The 12,161-nt window shown below is 43.0% G+C and overlaps 1 protein-coding gene across 1 annotated transcript; it reads right to left on the reverse strand.

Annotated features, from left to right (window-relative positions):
* Positions 1–500: 500 nt before the first annotated feature.
* dnaaf4 (dynein axonemal assembly factor 4) lies at positions 501–9,636 on the reverse strand. Its single transcript, XM_034087447.2, has 9 exons — positions 7,609–9,636; positions 6,932–7,079; positions 5,700–5,833; positions 5,368–5,584; positions 5,147–5,292; positions 1,859–1,968; positions 1,626–1,779; positions 1,340–1,445; positions 501–1,209 (listed from the first exon to the last, which is right to left on the reverse strand). Exons 1-9 carry the CDS (start codon positions 7,729–7,731, stop codon positions 1,097–1,099), a joined length of 1,251 nt encoding a protein of 416 aa, XP_033943338.1. The 5' UTR covers positions 7,732–9,636; the 3' UTR covers positions 501–1,096.
* Between the last annotated feature and the right edge of the window lie 2,525 nt (positions 9,637–12,161).

Raw genomic sequence — 12,161 nt, forward strand, 5'->3', positions numbered from 1 at the left:
ACTTTGGTGGTTGTGTTAACTCAATTACTATTAGTATTACATAGTTTATCATAGTTAGTACAGTGGCGAGCCGTCAGGGCCCTCTAGGCCCTCTCTGAGGGCCTAAAATATTCTACAAAATAATATTTAAAAACATTAAAAAAATAAATAACTTGATTTAATTGAATTTAAAATAACATTTCCAAAGAAATAAATCCTCCAAATCTGCCTTTTCAGTTTATGTTTGAATGTGAAGGGTTAAATGAAAGAAGCTCGTCTCTGCGAAGACAGGAGCTGATTGGTGGTCCAGCTTAAAATTCACCTGCTACAGGGCCCGCTACAGTATAGTAACTGAACGAGAGAGTAATGTCAAATGACAGTACAAACAATTGACCAATCATATCTTACCTCTAAATGGGTGGGTTTTATTATCGCAGACTTTATGACAAGTTCCGCCCGCTGTGAAGTTTATCTTGTTTCCATAGCAACAACAACTTCCTGTCAACAGCGTAAACCCGCCTTCAAAATAAAAGCATGTCAAATTACACTTAAGACATACAACTGCAACGAAAGTAACAAACACAATCCTTTTCAATTTCAAAGAACACAAATTGGGTTATTTACAGGTGTTGTTTTGTGTGGTAGAGGGTCGCTTTTATTGATGCATTTTGTTTTGATATTCCGCTGTAGTATACGCTGTGACGTAATAACTTTTTTTTTAGGGAAGGGGTGGGGGTCAGAGGGCCTAGGTATAAAAGTCACGGCTCACCACTGAGTTAATAATATGTTATTTTTAAACTCTACTGTATTGTATTTTTCAAACGTACACATTTTACTCCTGTGAGTGACATTTATACTGAAAACTCGTTTCGAAAGTAATTTATTCAATTAGGTTACATGGTGATGAAGATCCATTTAATCACTTATCATTTTAGGTGGTACAACTTGAGACCACACAATGTCGTTCTGCACACACTGTCTACCAGTAATCAGTAATCACTAACAATTCAACACATGTCCTTCATTTTGATTCGTATGCAGCAGCCTTTGGTTCTTTTGTATCATTTATAAAACCATTGGGTAACAGAAAAATGAAAAGAGTAGCATTCTGTGTGCTTCAGTGCATCCCAGTTGCAGAGCCCTGGAGGATGTCTCTGATGGTCTGAGTGTCCGCCTGCAGCGCTGCATTGTGAGGGTCCAGCTTCAGAGCCGCCTGGTAGTCCTGCAGCCCTGAGAAGACGTAGGAGGTCAGCTTGCAGGACACTGATTCATATTGTGAATGTTTCATTAAAATCAAGTCAAAAAATGCAAAGTTGTAAAGTAACAGTCGCAAATCAAATGTTCCTGTTGCTTTTCAAACCTTCTGCATAGAGCTGTAGCTGACAGAAGGCGGACCCCCGGCGGACGCTGGCCCTGGCTCTGGCTGCTGCGTTGGCAGGGACCGCTGGCGTCAGCAGATCCAGAGCCTGCACACAAACAAGGAGGGAGATGAGTATTGCTTTAAATAATAGCTAGATGCACATTCAATGAGCTTTATAGGCAGCAGTGGTACACATCTTGGGTGCAAAGTTACAGTTTCCAACAGGACAGTTCTTTGGACTCTCCTTATAACTGTTATTGTTATTGTCAAATATAGGAGTGCACACCTGAGAAGCATCCTCAATGGCCTTATGGAGATTTTTTAACTTCAGATGACAAGCTGCCCTGTTGGAGTGCAGTGCCGGGATCTTGCTGTGGAGCCTGATGGCCAGGTTGTAGGCATTCACTGCCCCCAGGAAGTCTCCAGAAGCAAAACACTGGCTGCAGGGAAGAGTCATTCAGTGATCGCATGGTTAAAATAACAAGGACTGGTGCAGTGAGTAGCTGCTATAGCACTTACTCTCCTTTGTCCTTCAACCACTCAGGGTTCCTCTCCTCCTCCCTCAGGTCCTTCAGCTCCTCCACGTCTGCATTTCCTGCACGCCTGGCTTCGGCTTGTTTTTGAAGCCACTGTTGATTCAGATATCAAAAGTGTGATCTGAGTGCTTGTTCCGCTCACAAAGCATATCAGTGTAGTTGCCAGCACCGAGAACCCGGAAATGTTGAGTACCCCAACATCTTATGTCAGAAATGTATAGTACGGGTTCTCTGCACATATAAATATGTGGACAACAGTTAAAGGTGGTTTGTCGGATTTGGACAATTTTGGAGTGGTTTTGCGATTATTGACGATACTGAATGCATTTCTAACATTTCAGTATACAAAATGGCAGTTTAAACCAGAACGTAGACAATTATTTTTCAAATAAATAGGCAATCTGTCCAATCCAAATGATCCAGAATCGATCTAAAATTGATTAAAAAAAAGCATATATGCATTTGTATGCATATGCACATATGGTGGATTAAAGGTTTACTCAAAGCTTTGATAAGATGTTATTTTCTCGGAATGTTTAAAGGCACGACAACTAGGGTTCATCGGTTCGTGTTGCAAACACAACATTCAGAGTCTGTCAATCCACTGCCTCCAGACTCATTCTTTATGTCTGTTCTGGCCACATGTGGAAGTGCCAAAAAAGAGTGATCTATGGTCTATTATTATAATTTGTTGCAATTCCTTGTTAAAACCAAAACAAAATGTCAGTTCACACATGTCTACATTTATTTTAAATTGTATTACACACACACACACACACACACACACACACACACACACACACACACACACACACACACACACACACACACACACACACACACACACACACACACACACACACACACACACACACACACACACACACACACACCCATCAGTAAATACAGATGTGTGTGGTCTAATGTTGTATTTTTTGTAGGGATGCTCCGATCGATCAGCCGCCGATCGATATCGGCCGATATTCACGCTCGGCCGATCGATCGGTGCTCTCTAAAAATGCCGATCGCGAGAGCCGATCGCATGACGTAAAATACATGACACTTTTCTCTGTGCGCGGCAAAGCAAGCTCGCTAAAATGGCTTCACCGGTCTGGCAGTATTTTAAGGTGTCCGAAAATGACAATAAAATAGCGGTATGCAACGTGTGTGAAGCAGAAATCCTGCATGTCAACCCGCTGTGACGGACCGGTGAGCGGAGCAACACACACTAAGAGTTAGACCTAACACACTTAGCTATTTTATCTACCTCTGGAACAAGCTAAGCTAGTTATAAATATATTTATTCTTCACTGTCGGGTCACTCATTACTGGATCAGTGAGCTGCATGAGATACTGGCTGCAGCCGAATAGTCCGTTTAGCTTAGGAACCTTCCTAACGGAGTGAAATGACCCAGAAGTCCCTCAGTGGCAGCCATGACAAGTGCCGTTCTAATTCTCTACATGCTAGGAAAGGAGGTTTCAAACTTCCTTTATAACCTCCTTTAGCTTAGGAACCACTGGACCTCCCTAACCGACAGGAGAGGAGAAAATGCTGCCCCACAATGCCTTGCAGCCGCAGCATTTGCCGTCACTCAACAGTCGGCCGTTCACGGAAACAAACTATTATGACGGAGAAATGATATCATGAAAGTTACGGTGCTTATTAAGCTTTTTAAAACGTATGTGGCAAGTTGCCAAAGTGCTTTGTTCTGAACGTTCATCAGTATTATAATCAAAAAGAGAAATATGAACGTTAGTTTTTACTGAAATGATCAAATAAAGTCAACATTTCATAGTCTTTACTGAGCTGTGTGGGGTTTGTTCAACTTTTAAAAGATGTTTGAATGGTGATATACACAGTGATAGATGTTAAGGACTAACGTTTATAATAAATACATTTGTATTGATTTTAAGATCTTGTCATACAATCATACGTATTGGAATCATTTGTATTAATGTGGACCGGAGGGAGAGGGTGACAAGCATAAGTTTTACTTTCCTTTTTTATTTCAATTCCAACTTTGGTCATGAAGAATATGTTTCTCTGTTGTCCCCGTTCATAAAGCAAAGCAGCAGCATCAGAGCACGGTGCAGAGTCTCTAGATGAGTTTACAGTAGTCCCTCGTTCTTATTGAACATCCATGTTGTCGTCCGCTGTATAGAAAACTGTAGTTTCCATAGTTTCCCCACAGCAGCAGACGCACACAATGACGTCCGCTGGCGCATCATAAACACGTCGGATAGTGAAAGTGCATTCGGATTCTCTAAAGCACCGCAGTCTCTTCTCCTAAGTCCTTCTGAATTCTCCTATCCACTATCCCTTAACCCCGTGACGTTTCACTCAGAGGTCAAGGAATAGGAGATAGGGTTAGAACTTAGGAGATGATTTTTAAACTATCCGACTGCAGCCACTGACAGGCTGTCAGGAGAGAGAGAGAGAGGGAGTGGAAAAGAGAGCGCTCCCGCTCATTTCTCCCGTGTTATTCTCCAAAGAGAATGTAAACTTGAATAATGTATTTCATCCGAATGTAATAATTATGTTGGTTGTTGTTTGTGGACGCGCCAGTGAATGAGCATTAACTGAGTTTTAAAATATCACTTTAAATGGAAGATCCCCATATGCCCCGCCCACTCGATCGGATCCGTATTGGCCGATACTGATTCTGGCGATCGGCCGCAAAATTGGCAATCGGAGCATCCCTAATTCTTTGGTCAGCTTTGGACTCCTCGGCTTGGCCCTCCTACGGGCTCTTCGTCCCTCGTCCTGTCCACTTTGTTACACAGTAAAGGTTTTGTTTCCTGCTGTTCTGATCTGCTCCGGCCTGCAGTCTGTTTCAACCCAAGAGCCCTCTGGCTTTTCAGTGGACAGAGTCCCTGGATGTTATTCATCTGGTGTAGTTGATCAGCAGTTTGCAGTGGCTGGCTAACAGTTTAACTACCGGTACAACCATATCTGTGTAGTGATTTAAATAGTTTAATGAACTGTTTAGCCTTTTCTGTGTAGCTGAGTACAGATACAAACACATATGTTTGTCCATAAAATATGCTGATGTGAAAAAGTGTTAAACATTGCAGAGCAGAGAGAATGACTAGTGCACTAGGACCTCCTGTATACACAGAGACTACAATTAATAGAAGACTACCCACAAAAGTGATCGTGTTTTTTTATTACTCTGGCCAGAATATATATTAAAAAAGCAGCTGGCACTACCACCACCACGTGCGCCAGGCCTTACACTTGACAGACTGTCAGAGAAGAAGATGACCTCACCTCCTCCTCCTCTGGCACTCTTGATTCCCGGAGCGCGGTGGGGAAAACACGCGGGGTGAATCTGACTTGAATGTTTGCAGAGCGCCTCGGAGTGGGCAGGAGCGCGGGGGCTTTCTGGCTCTTTGCCTCACTGTTGCCCCTTCCATCTAAATGCAGAGACATGACCATTAACTACCAACATCTCACCAGAAGCACATTCGATCACACAGTACATGACGTACCCAGTTTGACCTTTGCTCCCTCTGAGCATCCTTCCTCCTGCTTCCCTGTCGGGGCCTTCGGTTTGTTCTGACGGTCTCTCTGGCCTTGGAGCTTTCGTCTGGCCTCTGTCTCGGCTGCTTCTCTCTGTCTCAGCTGCCATGCTGCCAGCTCTGCTGTCGTCTTCTCTCGCTCATCCTCCTTCCTTTTCACAATTCTGTCTCTTTCCTCCTTTTCAAACTGAGGTCAAGTCAAACTAATTATAACTCAATATGTCTTGATTCCAGAGCACGATAGTAATGGTGTTTTGGTACACGGGGTCATGAGTAGATTGTGAGGTCATGGAAAGTGTTACCTTCATCATGGTCTCCAGTGCGTACTTCTTCTCTGCTTGCTGTTTCTCAGCCTTGGATCTGGACTCCGAACACAGCCTCTCCTGGTATTTCAACAGAGCCCTTTCTCTGACCTCCTTCTTCTTTTCTTTATCATCTGAAACACATTGATTTACTATGGTAGATGAATTATAAGGAGATGTACAGTATTGGATATTTTTACTTAAATCAAGCAGATATTCAAAATGTTGTTGAAGCAGTAGACTCGGAGTTTACTGATCTCTATCTTTTTATTTCTTAGCCTTTCCAGCCTTTTCCGGCAAAGGTCATGAATCATTTGAACATTGCAATTGGGGTTAGATTTGGCATGCTGACTAGTTCCTAGGTTTCACTATGATAATGTGGCAGAACAGAGAGCGCAAGGCACATGACATTAATGGAGAGACATGAGTGACAGCGGGTCCAGAACGGTCCTGATGTGCAGTACATATCTGTCAGATTCACATTGTGTAACATTAAGAAGAACACTGTGCAGAATAGCTGGGCGATGTGTTGAGTACCCTTAAGTACATACTTGTATTCTCATCTCATCTTGCCGCTGGGCTTGCCAGTAGGAAGTTGATGAACGATACAGTGTGATACCAGAATGCTATCCCTCAGATTAACACTGGCTAGTTGGAAACAGTAAATGGACAGCATTTGTATTGCACTGCTCCAGGCCTCCAGCATTCACACACATTCACACAGAGGCTACCTCACAGGCTGCTCAGGGAAACTCACATTCACACACTGCTGACACACTTTGGGGTTCAGTGCGCAAGGAGATTTCAGACATGTTGATTGTCTGAGGAAACCCATTATTGCCCGTTTTCTCACAGCCTTGTTCATCTGAGCAACTCTGAGTTGAAAGACTTTTTAAGTAGTCTTATTGTTCGACAACGTGCCTCGGCCTGTGGCCTTCAATAAACTCTCAATCATTTTGTTTGCCTTAAATGCAGTTGCTAATTTGTCTTTTTTCTAATGTGTGCCTTATTTAATATTTTTATGGTGTATATTTTTGTTTTTAAATTGATGTTTGTCATATTGGAAGTATTGTGAATTGTCTATTTGTGTCTTTTATACTTTTTAGTCTGAGTTTAACTGGTTTCAGGCACTTCAGACAAATTACAGGACTATGATGTTCTCATATATTTCATCAAAGCAATATTTCAATGGGTTTTATGAATGTAAAAGGGGGGGAAAGGTTTACTCCTACATGTAGTTATCACCAGATGCTCCCAGAATGCATTGGAACATTTTGGCAGAGTGATGACTGCGACTCCATTCCCAACCTTTGCTGTGCTTCTGTCCTCGTCCACAGGTTCAGACAGAAAGGCTTCGAACAGATAGGGGGGGTAATGCACCTGAGCACAAAACCACGCACACAACATATTGTTTGCTATTTGAGAAACAAACAAAAAGCACATGCACTTACATTTGTTTAATCAAATATAAATCATTGCACATTAGGCATAAGAAAATACAGCTTTGGGATGCGTCAGTTGAAATTGTAATGTTAATGAAACTTTTGTGTACACAGTAAGTACACAGTTGATTACATTGTACTCAAATTGAAGAAGATGTCACTAATTCTGTTTATATTTTACTCTGCTTTATGGTAATTAGAAACAACTCTACTGCCATTTTACAGAATTGTAAAAGAGTTGTTTATAGAAATATTAAAAAATCAAATGAATCATGGTGATCTTTAATCTAAACAAGATCAATAAAACCAAACATCACCAACACTATTTCAATCCCATGACATGGAGATGAACAACTAGACCGACACATGTGTCCTTTTATGTTGTTGCTGGTAAACTAACAAACGCGAAGTGTGTGAGTCATAGACTGTAAAGTACTGTGACTAACTGTGAAACAGCCCTATGTTACCTTCAGGTACTCTTCTGTAGACAGGAAGTCCACTCTCTCCGCGCGCGCTCCCTTTAAAGGCACGCTGATGAACACCGTGCTGTCCGTCTGAGTCCACGAGTAGTCCGTCACTATTAGCGGCATCTCCGCACAGTACCCGCTCTTTGAAAGCGCAACAAGTCGATGTACTCAGCTCAAAAAACGGACTTCTTCGACAAAATGCGAGGAGTCTTGAAAGGAGAGATCTACTGCCGCTAGCGTCCCGTTGCTGTGGCGACCAGAGACCTTATGCTCACTTCAAGTTATCGGAAGAAAATCGAAATTGAGAGTTGTAATCAATCCCGATTCTGTACATTTCCTTTTGATTGCCAAAAAGCCTAAATTACAGTTTTTCAATTGCTAAAACACGTTTTTTTTTTTAAAACAGAGCTCAACATTTACTTTTAAATAAATGTATATTGTTTTAACGCAGCACCTCAAAACAGATATTAGCCTATGTGCATCAACACATGGTCCTAGAGCTGCATTTTGTCCATCCTGTAAACAGTGATTGAGAGGAAATAGTAATTTGACTCGAATTTGTCTTGTTTAATGGAAATATTTACTTGTTGCTTTAATACAAATAGTTTTGTTTGTGATAAAGCATTTAGCAAACTGAATGTTATATTTTCCCCAGTGATCATAGTTAAAACCTGTGTGTAAACTGTTTTGGGAGTTTTATATGTTGAGGTTAATGAGAAAAGCTGTTCTACTGTGTATGTTCAGCTCCATTTTGGGTTAGTGGAAATACTGCCTTAACGCTTTTTAAAACCCTATTTAGCTTTGTAAAACCTTTATTACCCCCCCGAAGTCACACAAGCAATTATATAGGGGATGCAAAATATACATTACATTATATATTAAATATTAAAACATTTCAGTAAGACTCAGCATCACAGTGATTAAAAAAGTCATCATCATGGTGACGCTCAGCCTCTTCCCTTAACTCCTAACAGCAGAGTGAGATGAGATCGCTGTCCCTTTAAGAGAGAGAGAGGGGTGTGGCGTGTGTGTTGATGGTAGAGCGAGAGTGAGCGAGCGTGTGTATGTTTCTGGAAGTGAAACGAGGCAGCAGAAAAACAGAGGTCTGTGATGTATTTTGTGAAACAGAAGAACAACTAAATAAATGCAACGGCATGAACAACTCGCCTCTCTCCAGTCATAAAGCTAAAGTGGGTTATTGAACCTGAAGCTTGTTGCTTCTGCCCTGGGAGACGACACAGAGTTATCCCCCCTGTTTCCTCGACTACGGTCTTGGAGCCGACAGGAAAGTTCAACATCATCAGTCCGCCCCTTTGTAGCATATTATTTCGATGAGCAGATCGCCACTTCCGCTAAAGACACGACAGGGGCCCTTTCTTATTTCATCAAATCCCCCTCCTCGACTCCTCGGTCCTCCGGTAGTGACCCGGAAATGAATTTTAGCGCGCCATGTTGAAGGACATCTAATTTCTCTAAATGCACTTCGAGGACCGAGCGTCGAGAAGGCTCTCTGGAGGAGCTATAACTGAGGATACACTGATGGGTCCTCCACGGCTCCTTCATGGATGCATTTCCGGCAACAGAGATCTTTCAAAGAGTCGTGACGCACGGCCGGACTTATCTCAGCCAATGACAGCTCTGCATGCATCCCCTGGATATTATTTTATTAACTGCTTTCATCGGGTCGCGATGTTTCCAGAGAGAACAGCTGTGAGGTCCGTGCAGAAAGCAGAGCAGTGTGTATAATATATGTCACTCAGTATAGGCCTACATTACTCTCTGTATTTGCTGTAGTTTAGTAGATATCTACAAACAAAGAGTCGATATTTTCCTAAAACCATTTAGTGCTTCACAATAAAATACACAACGGCTGTAGTCTGTTTTAGAAGCTGTATGTGCGTGTGTGTGTGTGTGTGGCGTAGGTGTGTGTGGTACAGTGTGTGCATAGATGCAGCGGACAGACAGGTCTCAGTTGGTTTGGTGTCCTCTGCTTACTTTTAATACTTGTAAATACAACTTTTGGCCCGTAATTAATTTCCCTCATTGTAGTGACCAGAGGGGAGAGGGGGGGGGGGGGGATATATCCAGTCTCTGATAGTGTTACGTTATTATGAGTGCTCTGTTTGATTCTGAAATTGTATATATATATAAATATATACATATATATGTGTGTGTGTGTGTCCGCATCTGTAGCCTGTTATTGTCTCATTATACCGCACTGTGAATGAATCAAAGTAAATATATAAGTCATCATGAACACATCTGTCCATCAGACAGAGGGCTGCTGTGCCTCCTGTCATCATTAATGGACGTCTCTTTAAAATGACCGCTCAGAGGAGAGGAGTTCTCATTTCTCTAACCGCCTGCTGCTTCCCCTCCTCTCTCCTCGGTTCCCCTCCTCGGCTCCTCCGCTCGCATCTCCTGTGGGCGGGACTAAGTATCGAGGATAGTAGTCGAGGAGGGGAGTTCGAGAAATGAGAAAGGGCCAGGGTGTCACTACCCGATCCGTCCCCCTGCCCGATCGGTACTGCGCATGTGCGAGATGGTCCGGAAGTCCGGACGGCAACCCAAGATGGACAGTTGACACAGTGGCTGTTAGCAAAGCTCAAAAAGAAAAACCGAGAGAGATGAGTTATTGTTATTACAACGTGACTTCACTATTATTTAACAACTCTTTTTATTGGGTTCTTTTATTTGGGGTTAAGTACATTGTCAGAATAAGTGAGACATGGATTTAACTTCTGTTAGACAGCCATCATACTGAATAAATATTTACTGTGAATGTGTGCAAACATGTATGGCATATGTCCATCGTGGGTTGCCGTCCGGAGTTGTCCAATATGGCGGACCATCTCGCACAAAGGGAGTATGGCCCTGGCCTGACCTTAGCTAAAACTGTGTGTTGCTGGGCAGAAAAGGCAGACTGCAGCACAGAGAGCACCAAAGGTGGGGGCTTCACAGCAAACACTATAAAGAACAAGATATATTCAGAATTCGGGACTCACTTCAACTGGGATCTCACACTGACGAGCCTGTCACTGTGGGAACTCAAGAAGGAGTCCAAAGCGCTTTGTGGTATAGTACAGATTGATATATCTTTGTTGAACTGTGTAATAAAGTGCTTATTTGAAGAAACAATTCATTGGAGTGCAAAGTCTAGTTTTTGTACAGCTAACAGAGAATAGTGTCTAGGACACAATTCCTTTTCCCTCAGAACTAAGAAAGGTCATCGGCAGATCCGGACGGCGACCCCGCTCTGGCCATATCCAAACGATCTGCGCGGAGGACGGACCTGGTCCGGTAGACTCCAACAATATCGGCCGGCGCGTAGGCCCTCCGACAGTGGGTCGCGTTTGCCATTCGATCAGTGAGAGGAGAGGAGAAAAATGCAACAAAGATGGTCAAAATCCGTTAATGTATGGATGAGTGTGGGGGGGGGGGGGGGGGCTGGACACAGGCCGTGGGGCAATGTCCCCGGTAGAAACCGGGTGAAATAACCTACAAAATAATACAACCGGGGAAAAGTGAAAAAAGTGTCCGAAAATAGGCACTCGTGAGGCGGGCAGAGTCCCCTGTCAACTCCCGTTACATATCTCCATGGTGTCATTTGAGTGAAAAACTTTTACGAGAACCAGACTGGGGGGGGTCAAAAGGGCTTGACCAAGGCCGACTCAAAGTGCACGGTGGTCGGACTCATCACCTCCGTTATGAGTCTCCATTGTGATTTGAAAACTTCCATCAAACGAGTCCTTCGGTGGGCGGGAAAAAAACGCGTCAGAATCGTCACTTCCTGTACTGACAGTGGAGGTGTCCTGAGAGTGGAGGTCTGCAGGCAGGCTCCCATGAAAGACACAGCCACGCAAAAACCATGGGAGCCTGCCTGCAGACCTCCACTCTCAGGACACCTCCACTGTCAGTACAAGAAGTGACGATTCTGACGCGGTTTTTTTCCCGCCCACCGAAGGACTCGTTTGATGGAAGTTTTCAAATCACAATGGAGACTCATCAAGGAGGTGATGAGTCCGACCACCGTGCACTTTGGGTCGGCCTTGGTCAAGCCCCTTTGACCCCCCCAGTCTGGTTCTCGTAAAAGTTTTCGCTCAAATGACACCATGGAGATATGTAACGGGAGTTGACAGGGGACTCTGCCCGCCTCACGAGTGCCTATTTTCGGACACGGTTGTTTCTCGAACCTTCCACTGTTGTCTAGCGGGTGTAACTAAAATATAAGATGTCGTATTTATATATATAAATAAATATATCTATCTATATATATAGATAATAAGTGTCAGTGCTATTTTATGTTGTATTAGCGTGCATTTCCTGTTCGGAAAGTGGTGCTGTACTGAGAGTAAACAATACAAGGTGTCCCTATTTTTATATATATCTATATATACTTTATGTATATAATAAGTGTCAGTACGATTTTATTTATTTTGTAGTTGCGTGCATTTCCTGCTCAAAAAGAAAAACCGAGAGAGATGAGTTATTGTTATTACAACGTGACTTCACTATTATTTAGGCACTCGTTTGTTTCATTTTTTTGCGGTCTA

This window comes from Pseudochaenichthys georgianus, chromosome 7, assembly GCF_902827115.2.
Source record: "Pseudochaenichthys georgianus chromosome 7, fPseGeo1.2, whole genome shotgun sequence".
Lineage (NCBI taxonomy): Eukaryota > Metazoa > Chordata > Actinopteri > Perciformes > Channichthyidae > Pseudochaenichthys > Pseudochaenichthys georgianus.